This window comes from Labeo rohita, chromosome 4 (assembly GCF_022985175.1).
Source record: "Labeo rohita strain BAU-BD-2019 chromosome 4, IGBB_LRoh.1.0, whole genome shotgun sequence".
NCBI lineage: Eukaryota > Metazoa > Chordata > Actinopteri > Cypriniformes > Cyprinidae > Labeo > Labeo rohita.
Window position 1 is genome coordinate 44824620 of NC_066872.1, and position 19614 is coordinate 44844233.

General features: G+C 32.1%; 1 protein-coding gene across 1 annotated transcript; it reads left to right on the top strand.

Moving 5' to 3' along the window:
- The first annotated feature begins 2188 nt into the window (after positions 1 to 2188).
- ccdc107 (coiled-coil domain containing 107) lies at positions 2189 to 11735 on the top strand. The gene is made up of 6 exons (XM_051108584.1): positions 2189 to 2407; positions 3963 to 4195; positions 5118 to 5190; positions 8581 to 8671; positions 8893 to 9002; positions 10668 to 11735. Exons 1-6 carry the CDS (start codon positions 2272 to 2274, stop codon positions 11003 to 11005), a joined length of 981 nt encoding a protein of 326 aa, XP_050964541.1. The 5' UTR covers positions 2189 to 2271; the 3' UTR covers positions 11006 to 11735.
- Positions 11736 to 19614: the final 7879 nt, after the last annotated feature.

The window sequence follows — 19614 nt, forward strand, 5'->3', positions numbered from 1 at the left end:
ACCTGTGTATATAACAATGTAAATTATTTATTATTAACTTTTAATAAACTTTTAATTATTAACTTAATACATCCTTCCTTGGTGAATAAAAGTATTAATTTCTTAAAAAAAAAAAAAAAAAAAAAGAAACAATAAAAATGTACTGACCCCAAACTTTTGAACGGTACTGTATATAGATAGATGGATGGATGATAGTTATTATAAAACTAAAATAAAATAAAAGTAATTGAAATGCTGACTTTTTTTCTATGCAATTCTGAGGCATAAACTCAAAATGGTAAGAAAAAGAGTCTGAAATAAAATTATAACTTACTCACAATTCTCAGTTTGTCCTGCAATTTTTTTTTCCTGCCACAAAATAAAAAAATAAAAAAGGTAACTGTCACTATATCTCATAATTCTGAGTCAGAATTCCAATTAAAAAAAAAGTCTGAATTGTGAGATGCAAAGGATATTAAAGCACAGATGTGAATTTTTATTTTTGTTTTAGATCTGTGCTGTAGATCCTAAATACTTGTTTCTATGATCGACATATGCTTTGAATGATTTGGGAGGTGTTTCCTGTGCTCATGCCAAAAAAAGCATTATCATTTATGTTGTTGAATTGAGTAAATTCCTTAGATAACCCATCTGTTCTGGGAAGCTTGGCCTTCTGGGAGGGTGTTCCGATTTTTTAGGTACAGTAGATTGCTTATCACACACAAGATTTTTAAAGTGCATTTCTGCTTGCCTGACATTTGGAAATAGAAATGCACCTAGAGAAAGAATAACAGGAAAACAGCAGGCAAAAACGATTTTCTGTTATTGTTTTAAAGGGGTCATCGGATGCCCATTTTCCACAAGTTGATATGATTTTTTAGAGTCTTAATGAAAAGTCTATAATATACTTTGGTTAAAAATTCTCAGTGGTTGTGTAAAACAACACCCTTTTTACCTTGACAAAAGCTGGATCACGAACATAGACGCATTTATGTAGATCGGGAGGTGCATTCCCTTCACAAACAAATGTAATCCACTGCATCTTCAGCGGCTCAGATGTCGGGAGGAAATGACGACCACTACATACATTATTACATCCAGCAACACAACACCTCAATCGCTCAATCCGAGATATTCTTGTCTAACTCACATCCCTGCTCTGGCATCGAAACAAAGAGGTTGGACTGAAAATCTGGAATCTGAGGGTGCAAGAAAATCAAAATACTGAGAAAATTGCTTTTTTTTAGCAATGCATATTGCTAATCAAAAATTACGTTTTGATATATTTAAGGTAGGAAATTTACAAAAATATCTTCAAGAAACATGATCTTAATATCCTAATGATTTTTTGCATAAAAGAAAAATTGATCATTTTGACCCTTGCAATGTATTTTTGGCTATTTCTACAAATATACCTGTGCTACTTAAGACTGGTTTTGTGCTTCAGGGTCAAGGTTTCCCAAACTGGTGTTTGTGAAGGAACTGCAAGGTTTTTTGCAGTTAAATCATTTTAAGCTCACTCAAAATAAAAAACTTACTAAAAAAATAAGTATTTTATTTGTTTACCTGCATGTCATGTGGCCATAAACCAGCGTCAGAGAGCCAATGAAAATACAAATGCGATGCTTAAGGATTAAAATACTTATTTTAAAATCTCAGGGAAGCTTCATGTAAATATATTAAGTGAAAGAGGATCAGAAGACAACTTGAAGACTGTTTAGAAAGGACCATTTAAAAGATAAAAAAGAGGAATTAGGGAGAATGAATAAATAATGAATAATTTATTGCTATTGCGTAAATAATATCATGTAATCCATAAAAAAAAGTAGATTAAATGTAATTTAATCGAATTACAAGTACGTAATTTTTGTAATCTGATTCATAATTCTGCTCTCACTGAGCATATTTATTTATGTAGCATATTTAGCTTTATTTTAAAACAAATAGAAACAATGCTTAATTTATAAAGTTTTATTTTGAAACGTAAGTCAATAACAATTGACTGAAGCCAGAGCCAATGGTGAAAGTCTTTGCGTGACGAGACCCCGCCCCATTTCGGAGGTTCTGCCCACTTTTGGAGACCCCGCCCCCATTTGGAGATCTCCGGTCTGCAGTTATACATACTTGCATGAAAGGGATAAAACAAATAGCCGCGAGAAGTAATTCCACGCCAGTCCTGTAGAGGTCAGTGATGGCGCTCTCGCGAGATTTCTGTCGCACACGTAAACCGAAGAAGGCATTTTGTCAACAGTGGGGCTGATTGTCCTCATGTATTAATATCCTCGATCGGAGATGGTGCTGTCCTCCTCGCAGCAGCTTGTTATGGCGTTCACCGCGGTGCTGCTGGTGTTCGTGCTCTTTCCGCGGTTGTTCGGCGGCGGCAGCAGCAGAGACGGTCAACCGTTCGACCCGCGGCTCAGCAAGAGAGGTGCGGACTCGAGCGGACCAGCCTCGGCTGTGTTTGTTTGCTTACTTCTCTGTATATTATAGCGTGTTAATAGTGCTTATCATGTTTTTTAAGTTGATTGTGGGTCTTCAGTGGGTCTGTATGGGTTTTTGCTTGATTTCACCACGTCTCGGGTCTGTTGAGTTTACTCCAGTCATGTTTTGGTCATTGTTTGTCACGATATTTAACATTATTATATTCAAAATTATTTTAGAAGAAGTGCAGAAGCTGTCGTTGCTTTTATTCAGTAATGTGTAGTATAAACCAGCCTCTCTGGAGCCGTAACGTCTCTAAAATATCTTAAAAAGGTCTCAAATACACTACTAGTCAAAAGTATTTGAACCGTAAGATTTTTAATGCTCTTTAAAGAAGTCTCTTCTGCTCACTAAGTCTGCATTTATTTGATCTAAAGTGCAGCGAAAGCAGTAAAATTTTGAAATATTTTTGCTGTTTAAAATAACTGCTTTCCATTTTAATATATTTAAAAATGTTATTTATTCCTGTGATTTCAAACCTACATTTTTAGCATCATTACTCCAGTCACATGATCTTTCAGAAATCATTCTAATATTGATTTGCTGCTCAAAAACATTATTATTATTATTATTATTATTATTATTATCATGTTGAAATAACATTATCATGTTTTTGTAACATTGTAAATGTCTTTATCATCACTTTTGATCAATTTAAAGCATATTTGCTAAATGAAAGTATTCATTTCTATAATAATTATATAAATAATCTCTTAAAAAAAAATTATACTGACTACAACCTTTTGAATGGTATAGCATATAATGTTATAAAAGGTTTTTATTTCAGATAAATACTGATCTTTGAATCTTTCTATTCATTAAAGGATCCTGAAAAAATGTACTCAACTGTTGATAGTAATAATGATAAAAATAATTTGTTTCTTGAGCAAATCAACATGTTAGAATAATTTCTGAAGAATCTTGTGGCACTGAAGACTGGAGTAATGATGCTAAAAATTCAGCTTTGAAATCACAGGAATAAATTACATTTTAAAATATATTCAAAAACAAAAGTTGTTTTAAATACTACAAATATTTTTATAGTTTTGCTGTGCTTTGGATCAAATAAATGCAGGATTGGAGAGGAGAAGAGACTCTTTTTACATTAAAAAACATTAAAAATCTTAGTGTTCAAAAATGTTTGACTGGTAGTGTCAGCGCAAAAAGATTTACATTCATATTCATGATATTAAATTATGTATGCACTGCAAAAAATGAATATTTTCCTTTGCTTTTTGTCTTATTCTCCAATTCAAATATCTAAACTAAATCTAGAAAGATTTACTTGAGATGCAAAATGAAGATTTGAAGTCTTGTTTCACAAGAACATGAAGTAATGTAGATCTTTTGAACATGTGGACAACATATCGACATACCTATTCCTCATCTTTTCTTTACTTAATCTTTGAAAAGGTCTTAAAGTCTTAAATTTACCTTCATTAAATCTCTTTAGGAACCCTAGATGTGTATTTGAAGGATAATGGGTCTGTGTGGTTCTGCAGGTCCTGGTCCCGGTCTTGGTTCTGGCAGCGTGAAAAGTCAGCAGCAGTTCCACAGGAACGCGGGGCCTCAGATGTCCCAGAGTGTGGAGAACATGCAGCAGATGAAGAAACTCATGGAGCAGGAGCTGAAGAGTGACAAATACAAATCCAACAACAATAAGGGCTACGTCTTTACCCTCATGCCCATCTACGCCATTGGTGTCGGGCTCTTCGCTGCCTATAAGTTTCTAAAGGTGCTGACGTTTGTTATACCTTGGAAAAAGTTTTATGTAGCAATTACAAAAAAAGTTACAAAGAAATGGCAAGTAAAATATAAGTACCTGAAATAGTATTTTCTTGTAAAATGAACTAAGTAGAAGTAGATTGTTTTATTCTTAATTCTTAATATTAATTTTTACAGTTTAAAAACTTTTTTTTTTCTTTAGAATAAGCATATTAAAATGGTAGAGAAAGTAAAAAGTAAATGCTGAGAAATTAAAAAATGAGAAAGGTTGAGATTTTATATATCTATATCTATATCTATATATATATATATATATATATATATATAATCCAAAATATAGTGTAATGTATAATAAAATAAATAGAATTCAAAAATCTATTTTGTTTACAATTTTATTTTTTTTTTTTTTCTTACAATGTACATAAAAATCAAGTGAAATAGTATGTAATATGCAATGATAAATGTTTAAAACCATATTAAAAATAAAAGTAAAATTTGCTAGAAAATTTCACAAATAATTACAAAGAAATGGCTTTTAATTAAACACTTTTAATTAAACGTGAAGTTTTGAAGAAAGACTGAAATAGTATTTTCTTGTAAAATAATCTTTTTGTTTGCACCTTTAATTTTTACAGTTTACAGTGATATATATATATATATATATACACATATTTTTTTGTGATTGTGATTAAAAATAAAGGCACAATTCATAAAAAAAAAAAAGTGAATGGGCATAAAAATACACTTCATTATACAGTGTGAAAATTGATTTTTCATAGTTGTAAATAAATAATTAGACTATGTTTTTCAAAAAAAATACTATTATAATTATTTGTGAAATGAAAACCAAAGCCAATTTTTATCAGGACAAAAACACCTTCCGCTCTTCTGGTTTGCTGTGTTGAGTTGCTAATGTCTTTTTGTGTTCGCAGATAAAATCGGCAAGCGATTCTGAAGCTCAAAAAGCCAAAACAGCTCGAGGAGTGAAGAAATCAGAGGAGACAGGTGTGTGTTACTTGATTATATTGTGACCTCGAATTTAGGTTAGAATGACAATTATTATTGATCGTTTATTGGATAATTTGATATTCTAATGGTCCGTGTTGTGACATCATTGCATGTGGAAAACAAATGTTGTAGTCCAAAGGAGCCGTTCGTTGTAGATCTTGAAAAGGGATTTTTTAAAAACGAAATTTTGGAGTGGACTTTGAGATTTGTAACTTTGTAGATCTTTTTTATGCCCAAAGATACACACCACACACTGACTAAAATTCAAAAAGTGAAGAAGCGTAATAGCACCCTTTTAAAAGTAACTTTCCCCAATGCTGAATGAGCTCTAAAACATCAGTCGTTGTGCTCCTCTGCTATATCTAAGCTGCATTTTAGTTCTTTACTAACCTGAGCGTAGATTTGCTGTTATGGATTTAACGTAATCTATGAGTCAATAATCTCAAAGTAAGTAATTATGAGTCCGGTTAAGATGTATTATGCCAATTACATAGTCAAATCAGAGATATCAAATCAATACAAGACATCAAATTCTCAAATGTAAATCTAAGAGTAAAAGATGCATACCTGACTTTAGAAAAATGCTTAGTACAAGGTGTATGGACACTCTCCACACTACTCATCTGATTATAGAAGCGCCCTGATCTTCTTGCAGCATGTCCTTATTGAAGTACTCAGACCAAGACAATCTTTCTCCAAATGGAGACAGGAACTAACAATTGGAATTTGCATCGATCAAGTCCTAGGCGTGAGGGTTTACACTTTTTTTGTGCAGATGGTAATTTGCATGAAAGACACTGGAAAAATGGCACACCCTCTGCACTGAGCAAAATATCTCTAAACTCTTAGGATCTGGATTACCTTTTTGTTTACTTGTAAGATTGAGACCACTGTACCAGACGCACAGAGATGATTCAAATGATACCAAACATGACTGTAAAAATCACATGCGTCCATGTATATTAGAAAATGTCATTAAAGGAGAATCCACTTCCAGAACAGAAGTTCACATATATATACTCACCCCCTTGTCATCCAAGATGTTCATGTCTTTCTTTCTTCAGCTGTAAAGAAATTGTTTTTTGAAGAAAACATTTCAGGATTTTTCTCCATATAAAGGACTGATATGGTGCCCCGAGTTTGAACTTCCAAAATGCAGTTTAAATGCAGCTTCAAACGATCACAAATGTTGTAAACAATCCCAGCCGAGGAAGAAGGGCCTTATCTAGCGAAACAATTGGTTATTTTCATAAATATAATACAATTTAAATACTTTTTATTCTCAAACGCTCGTCTTGTCTTTCTCTCCTTGAACTCTGTGTATTCTGACTCAAGACAGTTAGGGTATGTCGAAAAACTCCAGTCGTATTTTCTCCCTCAACTTCAAAAATCATCCTACATCGCTGCAGAAGTACCGACGCAGTGTTTACAAAGTGAACATGCAAAGATCAAACACCCTTAACAAAAAAGGTAAAACAGTGATATGGGATGATTTTGGAGTTGAGGGAGAACATGAGATGGGAGTTTTTCGACATACACTAACTGTCATGAACCAGAACAAAAACAGTTCAGGCAGAGCGAGAGGTGTATATATATGTGTGTGTGTGTATATATATATATATATGTATATATATATATATATATGTGTGTGTGTATATATGTATATATATGTGTGTGTATATATGTATGTATGTATGTATCAGTGGCGATTTCTTTAAGACTGCAAGGGAAGCTCAGCTTCCCCTATAATGTCACAAAATTAATGGTCAAATTATGTACTATTGTATTAACATTTTATTGACTAAAAATGCGTTAGAAAACGTTCATCTCAAAGACGAGTTCGTTCAGAATCAGTTAGATATAGCAGGTCTGCTGACTTGCTATATCTAACTATCTAACTTCTCATACATTCCCGTAGCGTCACAGTGCATTTCCCCGTTGAAGCCCAGCGTCCATTGACTTCAATGCGGCTGCTTTGAACGTTTTTTTTCAGTGCTTTGAAACTAGACGGTCATTGGATAAACGCTGCGATTATGTCCCGCCCACGGACGCTCAGCGTCTCTGGGGGTGAATGAGGAGCAAATGAGGAGTGGGCTGGCCTGGACTCCGAGCTTCTGCGTGATGATTGGAGGGTCTGTCGAAAGATTGCATCTCCTTTTGACTGACAGCGATTTTGTACTATAAGGAATCGCTGGAGCTATTCGCGCTCAGTCCCATCGCGGATTTCTCAAGTTCAGTCGAAATAAAAACTGCTGCAACCTATTTCTTTATATTTGCTTGGCGAAATTGCTTGATTTTCATCATACATTTCACACAATTATACACCACATTCCTTGTTTCACTTTTACAGAGTTTAATATATTTTTAGATCGTTCATTCATTCATTCATGTTAATATTTAATGTAGTAATCATATATATATATATATAGATTACTACATTAAATATTAACATGGAGGATGACTATAAATTAATATATATATATATATATATATATATATATATATATATATATGTAATCTTGAAAAATTTTAACATAACATAACATAATGAAACCTTATATTTCTATTAAAATACTTTATAAATAAATAAATAAATAAATCTCCATAATAACCTTATTTAAATTGCAAAATATTTATACTATATAGTAGCATCTGACTAAAAGAAAAAATACATCATATTTTGCATAATAAAACTAAAGCTTTTTTTTTTACGATTGTTTGCATTGTGACTTACTTATGACAATAAGGCACATTCTTGTGAATAAATAAATAGACAATTTTATGATGTAGGCCGAAAATGAGCTTTCCCTATTTGACAGACCAGTAGCCGCCACTGGTATGTATGTGTGTATGTATGTGTGTATGTGTGTGTGTGTATGTATGTGTGTATGTGTGTATGTATGTATGTATGTATGTATGTATGTGTGTGTGTGTGTGTGTGTATGTATGTATGTGTATATATATATATATATATATATATATATATATATATATATATATATATATATATATATATATATATATATATATATATATATATATATATATATATATATAACTGATTGTTTCACTAGATAAGACCATTCTTCCTCGGCTGGGATCGTTTACAACCACATTTGTGATCGTTTGAAGCCGCATTTAAACTGCATTTTGGAAGTTCAAAATCAGGGCATCATATCAGTCCATTATATGGAGAAAAATGCTGAAATGTTTTCCTCAAAAAACAATTTCTTTACAGCTGAAGAAAGAAAGACATGAACATCTTGGATGAGTACATTATCTGTAAATTGTTGTTCTGGAAGTGGACTTCTCCTTTAAGTGTCTAAGGAAGGTTTTTAGAAACGCCACCTTTTATTTGATATTTTCAGCATTTGTGGTTTTCTACAGAGAATCAGCTGAATGAGTTGGAGCAGAGACTGGCTCAGACCGAGAAGATGCTCAACTCCATCCTGACCCAGCTGGACCCGCTTACCAACTGGTGAGAGCAGACATGCACATGAAAATGAAAAGTTGAATGCATGCAAACCTCTTCATTTTAAATAAGCGTGGTTTATTCAGTCGTGCAACAATGCACTTGGTTAAAGTACTTGTTTTTTTTTGGTTATGCAAAAGCAAAAATGGGGTTTGCGATATTAAAATGCACACCGGTGGCGAGCGGCTTGTGTGGTTCTGCTGTTTATTCTGGGTGTTGTTCTGCAGTGTGAAGTCTGTTGCCATGGAGCAGAAGAGCGAGATCATGTCGCAGCTGCAGTGCATTCGGCAGCTAATGAAGAAGAGGGGCATGGAGTGTCCAAACATCAGGATAGAAGGTAAACACATCTGCTCCCATACACACGCCCACGCAATTAACACAGCGCCGTGTGAGAACGTTAGTGTCGCTGCTGGTCGATAACAATAACACCAGCGCTCAGAGTCATGGAAACCAGTTTCACGTATAGTAACTGTGTAAAATGCATGCTTTTGAAAACATCCAATGATGATGAATTGAATTTTATGTCAATTAAGTACATTTTCTCTTACATTTCAGCACCAAAATATATTGTCTTTTTTATATTTTAGTTCAAAGTTGTTGTTGTTGTTGTTGTTTTTTTTTATTAAAATCAGCAATAAGGCAATTTAGAAGTGCAACAAAAGCTTAGATAATATACCCATTTATTATTTATCCACTTTTATTATTTATCTTTTTTTTAATAGATATATACATATCTGTTTTTAATTTTATTTAAATAATTTATTTAATTAAAATCAATAATTAGGCAATTTTAAAGTACAACAAATCCTTAGGTAATATATCTGTTTATTATTTATCACTTTTTTTAATTATAATTAATTAGGCAATTTAGACATACAACCTATCCTTAGATAATATATTTATTATTTTTGTATTTTATTTTTTTTAATTATGTATTGATTTTTATTATTTTTCCATGTTTATGTATTTTTGTAAATGGATTAATTTTATTTAAATTATTTATTTGAATAAAATCAGCAATTAGGCAATTTTAAAGTGCAGCTAATCCTTAGATAATATATCTGTTTATTATTTATCCACATCAGAAATGAGAAATGTATTATTTATAAAATCAGAAATTAGGAGTACAACAAATCTTTAGATAATATATCAGTTGTTTTTTAAATTTATATTAGTGATTGATTTTTAAATATTATCCATAATTATCTGTTTTTAAATTAAAATCTTTTTTTATTATAATGAATTAGGCAATTTAGACATATAACCCATAACCCCTTAGATAATATATTTATTGTTTATGTATTTTTATTCTTTATCAATTTTTATTATTATTTTTTTTATATCAATAAAAAAATCTATTTTTAAAAAAAAATAAAATTTGCAATTAGTCAGTTTAGTGTGCAGTTAGTTGCTATTTATCAAATTTCATTTGATGTTTTTTTTATTATTTGTCCAAATGTATGTATATCCATTTAAATAATTATTTGGCATTACAGTGCTGAGAATGAGAGTTTATTTTTAAAATGCATTTTTTTTGGATTTTAATATATTATTGTTGATCCTAACTGAAGGGATATTGTTTATATGTGAGTTTGCGTTCATGACGGTGATTAAGTACTAGTTATGTTGCGGTAATGCAAGCTTTAGTTTAAAATAATGCAGATGACTGCAGTCAGTAAAGCAGCTCACAGATCTTTGAAAATAGTACATTCTAAGCAAATTAGCAGGATAAACAAAGTAGCACTGAATCAGCCAATATCACATAGGTCACGCCACCCTTCACTGCAGTCGAGTTGAGCGGTGATGTGTTAATACATCATATTAAATTTGTGAAATTATGTGCATGTTGTAAAGTTTTGGATCCCTGAGTGACACTTGCTTTGCTATTTTATATTTCATTCATAATGCTCTAACCTTAACATTTTTAAGCAACTAGATGCGCTCTTGTACATATACGCATGTGTTTTAGTGTTTTAGCAAATCACGTGGTTATTTCTTTTAGAGCCAACATGTGAGCGCAATCTAGACAGACTCATTGAGACTTTGGCCGCAGCTGAGGAGCTTCCAGAAACTCGTCTGGAATCACAAACAAATGCAGAAACGCAGCCACGTGATCAGCGAGAGCTCAGGCCTGAGTCTGAGGGAGAGGAAGAGCCGGAGCAGGACGAGGGTGAGGAGAACAAACCTGCAGCAGAAGAGGAAGACGTGGGAAGCGAGAGTGACTCCAGTATGCCGTTCCTCGAGGACTCGGCTGACATCAGTGAAGATGATGCTACAGTCGCTCAAAAACTTCCAGAAGATCTGACGGCTGGATTAAGAAGACGTAACAGGCCTGAGTAACTGTGATGAGAATGGAACACAAATCTATTTATATATTTATTTATTTATTTCCTTGTAATGAAGCGGTTAGCACTACTCATCAGTTTCAATTGCAGTGTGTACATATTTCACTGCATTTGAAGTTAACATGAAATCAAAATCCATGCTGTTCACACTAAAAAATCTCTAAAAAAAAAAAAAAGTCTTTTATATTCACCAGTGCTGCTTTTATTTGATCAAAAATACAGTAGAAAATGTGAAATATTATTCCAATTCAAAATAGCTGTCTTCCATGTGTCTATATTTTAAAATGTAATTTATTTCTGTGATCAAAGCTGAATTTTCAGCATCATTACTCCAGTCTTCAGTGTCCTTCATATTTATGTGGAAACTGTTACACGTTTTATTTTTTTAGGATTCTTTGAATTAAAAAACAGGTTTCTTTACTGTCACTTTAGAACTATTTAATACATCCTTGCTAAATAATATTAATTAATTTATTTTTATTTTTATTTTTGTAAAATAAAACTGTATCAGGGTTTCCAAAAAAGATTAAATAGAAATTCAGCTTTATCATCAAAGGAATAAATTACGTTTTAAAATATATTCTAATAGAAAAGCTATTTTAAATTATAATAATATTCTATGATATTATTGGATTTTTAAATTATTCTGTGTTAATCAAATAATTAATCACTGACACTATTCCAAAGCAGAAAATGTTTGTCGTCTTACTTTTTTTTTTTTTTTTTTTTTTTTTAATCAAAATGTAATAACTTGCCACACTTGTAAAATGACTTTTCTGTTCGCTGACATTATCAAGGCCATGTGGGTGGGGAAGTAATATCAACAAATAGCTAATTCACCATTTAGTTACTTTAGGAATTCTTAGTCAGCTTTACTATAGTTCACTATAGCTTTAAGTAATGAAGGTTACATCAGTAATAGCAAATAATGACATATAGAAGTGAAACTGGATGTGAATGTTGACTTTTAAGTGTTTTCTGTATCTCTTTTAGTTTGAGTTGGTCATAATCACATGTATGTCAGTATGCACCTGCAGAAGCGGCTTCATTTTCATCTGTGATTCGGTGAGGCTACAGGAACGGCTTCAAGGCAGCTAGCAGTGTTTTGTGGATCCTGTTTCATTTGCATGTTCGCCGTGGCCTGCGGAGGAGGTTTTTTTACACCGCTGCATGTTTTTGGTATGACAATCATATGCTAAGAAGCTTTGCAGATGCGAGGACCTCAGATGGGATGTTTTTAGCTTTGAACTTTTTTTGAGCTTGAATCAAATACCAAACACCAAATGTGATCATTATGTTCATGCACGTTGTTGCTGTCTGTGCCAGATTTTTGATTTAATGTTTTTATAAATCTCAAGTTTCACGTTAACACATTTTTAAGTTACAGTTTACCTCTCGTATGATACGTTTTCGTCATTTTGAGAATATTAAAGGAAAAATATGAATGTTCCAAAGTAGTGTTGATTCTTAAATCAATGCTGTGTTTTGGGCATCATTTTAAAAACATGCAACTGGTCCTATTAGAAACACATTGTGTTGCATGTCCTTTGAATGATGTGATTTAGCATTTGGAGATGTGATTGGCATGTGATCAGACTGTGCTCATTTGTTTTTACCTTGTATGTGGTGTGGTTTAGATCAATATATTTGTTATGAACAACTGTTGAAAGCCTTAAATAAACTCTAAATTTAAAACGCATTCTGCGGTGGTGTTTATTATTAAACTTTGTATTACACTTCTAGGTTGTTAGTCTCAAACTGATCAGTTTGTGTTCTTGTATTTTTATCACGCAGTATCAGTTTTGGATCTTCCATGTTATTAGACTCACCTGTTTCTCTTCTTAATGCAAATGTCTACTCAGCCAATCAGGTCAATGCATGAACACAAGATGTGCAGTTGTTATTAAACCCAAAAGAAGTGCACTTTGTACGTAAAATGAAAGTGTGATTTGTGTCTGATCTTCTGGGATCTTCACCCTCAGAAGTCTCTCGAGCTTAGAGACGATGGTGTCAGAAACGGTGAGGTGTTGCATGCATGGACAGCAGCTGAGATCTTCTCATTAGTGTCAGGTAAGAAAAGCTAGAAAAAGCTGGAAATGAATCCTCTGAATGCTGTTTCTAACCTCATAGAATTTAAGTCTTTACAGTATTTATCCGTTTATTGATCCTCTGATGAATACTGCACATACAAATGGCTAGTTTGATTGGTTTCTATGCAGTATCTGGCAGTCAGGGTTCAAAAGTCATGTTTACAACTTGATAAAACGAGCAATATAGAGGGAGACCAATTTCAGACTAGATTTGCTACGTTTCTCATCAAATCTGAGAAACCTTAGGCACTTTCTGATTGCAGTTTGTTATTTTGCATTAGATTACAAACCACCAGTCTATTATTGTGGTTTGAGCTGTTATATGTGTTGTTGAGACAGTCTATTTACCTTATTAACGCGAATATTATTTAAATGTGTGACTTCCGGTTCATTCGACACTATTGGTAAATAATTATAAGAATAACAAAACTATTTGATCTACAAACCAGTGTGTTTATGATTATGACAATAAATTGAAATATAACTACCAGTTTGTAACATAAAGCAAATTAGCGGATTTTGTACAGGTAAAATAACTTGGAAGCGAATGACACCGGAAGTCAGGCAAGTTGCAAAAGGGCGCGACGCTCGTAACGTTACGTACGTTAAAAAAAGAGGGCTTATATCCCAGAAACGGGCGGGTTTTGGTCAAAATAAGTTGTAAGTCTAGTCTACTTTGCATTTTAAATGCAAATTAAGATTTTTATTTTAGTTAACTTGACGTGCTAAAATAATAAAAAAAAAACATATTTATAAATTAAATAAAAACTGAATTGCTATTTTTATTTTAGTTAACATTATGTACTAAATAATTAAAAAACAGATTCATAAATTAAACAAAAACTGAATTAATTTATTTAAAAAAAAACTTCTGAAAATGAAAAGAAGGGTAAAATAACGTAGCGAATGACACGGAAATCAGAGAAATTCAAACTGCAAAAGGGCGCGACGCTCGTAACGTTACATACGTTAAAAAAAGAGGGCTTATATCCCAGAAATGGGCGGTTTTTGGTCAAAATAAGTTGTAAGTCTAGTCTACTTTGCATTTTAAATACAAATTAAGATTTTTATTTTAGTTAACTTGACGTGCTAAAATAATTAAAAAAAAAAAACATATTTATAAATTAAATAAAAACTGAATTGCTATTTTTTATTTTAGTTAACATTATGCACTAAATAATTAAAAACCAGATTCATAAATTTAAACAAAAACTGAATTAATTTATTTACAAAAAATTTCTGAAAATGAAAAGAAGGGTAAAATAATGTAGCGAATGACACCGGAAATCCGAGAAATTCAAATTGCAAAAGGGCGCGACGCTCGTAACGTTACATACGTTAAAAAAAGAGGGCTTCTGTACCAGAAATGGGCGGTTTTTGGTCAAAATAAGTTGTACGTCTAGTCTGCTTTGCATTTTGAATGATCAAAAGTGTTAGTCAACTAATCAAGATACTAACTATGACTAACTTTAGCATAAAAATGAGTCTAGCAAACTAGCTTATTCGTTCAAACGTATCAAATGTATTGTGAAAGGATTTCCTAACACGTTTTCCTTAGGTAATCGATAACTACAACCTCAAACTTAGTCACCAAGTATCCTGAAGAGTGCACTTTCCTCCTGTCACCAACAGAGGACGCTACAGTATAGTGAGTGAAATCGTTTACCTCATCTTTTACCACAGTCGTGCGTTTCCTACTGTAACGTTACATCTCAGTCCCTGAGCACTGTGTAATGTATAACTTATTTAATGTTGTTTATATTTGAGTCTGACTGGCAGCATTAACATGGCATGTGGATTTCATGTGAATTAATGACAGAAGCGGTGAGATTTCACCTTCCAGACAGAGTCCATTGGGGCCGGACGTCCCAGAATAATCTGCTCCCATCAATTAGAGCCGCGTTCAGCTTTAATCAAGTGCGTTTACACACCTAATGGGATGTGCTAACCACATTTGCCCTCGTACCTGGGTCTGTCTCTTTCTGGGAATAGACTTTTAATTAATATGAGCAGACAGGGGTTTAATGAGACGCGAGACGGTTTTTCATTATAAGATGTCTTGTGATTATGTGATTGCTGCTAGAATTATTTAACGTTAGTTCTCGGTGAATCTCTGCTGTCTGTGCTTCAGGAGACCGATGCTGGTGACCAAACACTATAGCAATGTTGTTTATTGTGTCAAGGTAAACACTGTTCTTTACCATGGTATTCCTCACTTGTGATCCTCCGTGGTCAAAACAGACCAGAGACGATAACTAAAATTAAGGTCATAAATAAATAAACATGAACTGAAATTAAACAATAAATGATGTACTAAAATAACTAAAATAAAATAATACAAAACAGATTTCTAAATTAAATAAAAACTGAATTAATTCATTTAAAAAAAAGCTTCTAAAAATGAAAAAGCAAAAAACAAACCAAAATTACCCCATCAAAAACTGAAAAACAAAAACAGATTTTAATCAAAACTAATAAATAAATATGAATTAAATATGAACTGAAATTAAACAATGAATTAATCAGTATTTTAATTGGTTTAATTTGATGTACTAAAATAATAAAATAAAATAATAAAAACAGATGTATAAATTAAATATAAACAAAATTAATTTATTTAAAAAAACAAAACTCAAATTAAATCTGATTGTAATCAAAACTAATACATAAATAAATATATATATATATATTAAACATGAACTAAAATTAAATATTTAATTAATTAATTAATTTATTTATTTTTGTTTAACTTGGTGTACTAAAATAACTAAAATAAAATAATTAAAAAAACAGATTTATATATTAAATTACAAATAATTTTATTTAAAAAGCTTCTAAAAAATGAAAAAAAAATCAATTAAAATGGAAAAATGCAAACTGATTTTAATCAAAATTAATAAATAAATACATAAATAAATACATAAAAATAAATTAAATTAAATATGAACTGAAATTAAACAATAAATTAATGAATAAATTAGTCAATAATTTTATTTTAGTTTACTAAAATAGCTTACTACTAAAATAAAAATAACTAAAATAAAATAATTAAAAATTATTTTTATTTTAAAAACAAAAACTAATTTTAATCAAAACTAATCAATAAATAAATTTACATTTACTTATTTAGCAGACGCTTTTATCCAAAGCAACTTAAAATTGGGCTTACAAATAAATAAACAAATGAATAAATAAATAAATAAATAAATATAAATTATTTAATAAATAAACATAAACTAAAATTAAACAATAAATAAATTAATACATTAATTAATATTTTTACTTTAGTTTAACTTGATGTAAAATAAGTAAAACCCAATAAATTTACAATTACATTTACATCTACATTTACGTTTATTCATTTAGCGAAACGGAAAATGGGAATATAAAAATAAACATGACCTGAAATTAAACAATAAATAAATTAATTAATTAATTTTTATTATAGCTTAACTTGATGTACTAAAATAAAATAATTAAAAACCAGATTTATAAATTAAATAAAAACTGAATTAATTTATTACATAAACTTCTAAAAAAACAAAAAAAAAAAAAAAAGAAAAGACTCAAATTAAAATGGAAATATAAAAATACTGAAAGATACTAAAATGATCATTGTTTTTCCTCCTATCCAGAACGGACCTGCGACCCAGCAGTTAAGATCCAGTGCTCTATCTGAATGAGATCTACCCAGCCTAAAATAACCACAGACAGTTGTGGGAGGATGAATTACATGACTAACCTACAGCTGAATCAAGGTCAGTTTTGGATATGTGAGCTCTGCACTCTCTGAACACCAAAACCGTGTGGTGCATCAGTGACCAAAATATGCTGTATTTATGGACGTCTGAAAAGAAAAGCTTTGGTATCATTTTGCCGTGTTGCATTTTTAGACTATAGAGTGAAACTCGAAGCTGTAGATGAGTTTGTTTCTTCATGGGAACGGATTTGGAGAAATGTAGCTTCAGTTGCTCACCAATGGGTGCCGTCAGAATGAGAGTCCAAACAGCTGATAAAAACGTCACAGTAATCCACACCACTACCCAGTTCCAAGATGTATGCACTAAATGCATGACTATAGGGAAAGTGTTTGCTTTAGTTCTATTCTCAGAGGAAACTTCCACATTTATCTGTTGCCAAAGCAGCTCACGATACGGTAATTTTAGCTCTGGTTGAAAACACATCAAGCTATGAAGTCTAGGACTTGTTATATTCGAAAGTTGCACAGAAATGTGGGATAAAACGTTAAGACTCGTCACTTTAGTGGCTGTAGCAGCCTCTCTGTGGCTTTATGAATTATGAATGTCAGTCCCAGTCTTGCTACTATTTTTAATTTCGTATTTGCAAACAGGATTAAGATGCTGGCGTGTGGGAACGCATGTGCACCGCATGTGTCTTTAGACATGCAAACGTGTTTCTTCATCTTCATAGCTGCAACACTGAATGTGACAGTGCTGCTATTTTTGCACTTGGGTTTGTAACACAGGTGAATCTTTTTCGCTCTGATACAGTGTGAATATATTCGCAGAAAGCAAAAGATGGAAACAGCTCTGCGATTTGAAGCCAGAAGTAACGTGTATGTAGCTAATGGGACTTCAGGTATAAACTTAACATGAATCATTAGACTAATGAATCATTTCCTTTGGGATTTGATCCTACAACCTTTCAGGTCTTTAACTGCTAGGCTACAGCACCCGTTTGTGAGCGAATCAGTGGCTGGTTTCTGTTTTTGTGGGAAAGACCCCTGGATACTGTAATGAGCTCATGTGAGTCAGACATGATGAATCACTCCTTTAAGTTCAGTCCAGCAGTGATTCGCTCTCTGCCCCAGATAAACCAAACCCTGTTTTCCACAGTTTAAAAACACCATCCACCCTTAAATGGATATTTCTACTTTGCAGTATTACTTACTTTGATTATATCTTTGCCCATACACTATCGTTTTTATCCACCTTATTTAGCAACCCGAAAGTATGTGTGAGACTTCTGGTTGATTATCTGGTAAATAGAAGAAGATTGTTTATAATTACGTTTATAATTAAATAAAATATAATTGATAGAAAATACCCATTTGCAATGGCAAACAGCATAACAAAATGTTTTGTTCAGATAAAAATAATTTAAAGCTAATAACACCGGAAATCTCGCAAATTCACGTTACAAATGACGGCATCAACGTGGAAACTGCGTTACCTGTTGAATAAATAGGTTGGGGATTCGTTTTTCCTTACATGAAAATAATTCTCTCTTTGTCAGGTATGTATTTTATTAAAATATTAAAATATTCCATCATCACGGAGCGTAGCTTGATGTTAATCCGGTGATCGCTTTGATTGATTCAGCGAGTTCATTCAGTGAAAGATTCATTAGAGTGATTCAAACTGTAGCTCGAACGAACTGAATCTTCGTGAATCTTTTTGAATGACTCATTAAGGAGTCGCGTAAAATAGTCATTTGTTCGTTGCTGTACCCGTGCTGGTTGCATGTATTTGATTCACTAAAAAGAACCGGTTCATTAGAATCATTTGTTTGAATCAACAGTTCAATTGCGTTTTTCTTGCCACGATTTCCTTATCGCAGTTACTTTGTTCATCAGATATTAAGCAGCATAACAGGTGGATACTGCTACTTGTTGAATAAATAGGTTGGGGATTCGTTTTTTCCTTACATGAAGATTATTCTCTTTTTGTCAGGTATGTATTTTATTCATATATTTCTTAAAATGTTCCATCACGGTGCGTAGCGTGATGTTAACCCGGTAATCGCTTTAATTGATTCAGCGAGTTCATTTCATAGACTGTAAAAAAGGTTCATTCAGTGAAGGAATCATTAGAGTGATTCAAACTGTAGCTTGAGCGAACTGAGTTTGTGAATCTTTTGAAACGACTCATTAATAGGAGTCGCTCAAAATAGTTATTTGTTCTTGACAATACCCGTACTGGTTGCATGTATTTGATTCACTAAAAAGAACCGGTTCGTTAGAATCGTTTATTGGAATCAACAGCTCAATTGCCAATTTTGCAAAATTTTTTCATGCCACGATTTCCTTATCGCTTGGGTAAAATATGACCTATTTTGCAGTGTGGTTGTGAATTCGGTTTAGACATTTACGTTTACATTTAATAAGCTATGAATGAATGAATATATGTGACCCTGGATCACAAAACCAGTCATAAGTGTCAATTTTTCTAAATTGAGCTTTATACATCATTTGAAAGTTGAATAAATAAGCTTTCCATCAATGTATGGTTTGTTAGGATAGAACAATATTTGGCCGAAATGCAGCTATTTCAGTATGTGGAATCTGAGGGTGCAAAAAAATCAAAATATTGAGAAAATCGCCTTTAAAGTTTTCCAGATTAAGTTCTTTGCAAAGCATATTACTAATCAAAAATTAAGTTGTGATATATTTACAGTAGGAAAATTACAAAATATCTTCATGGAACATGATCTTTACTTGATTTCCTAATGATTTTGGCATAAAAGAAAAATCTATAATTTTGACCCATACAGT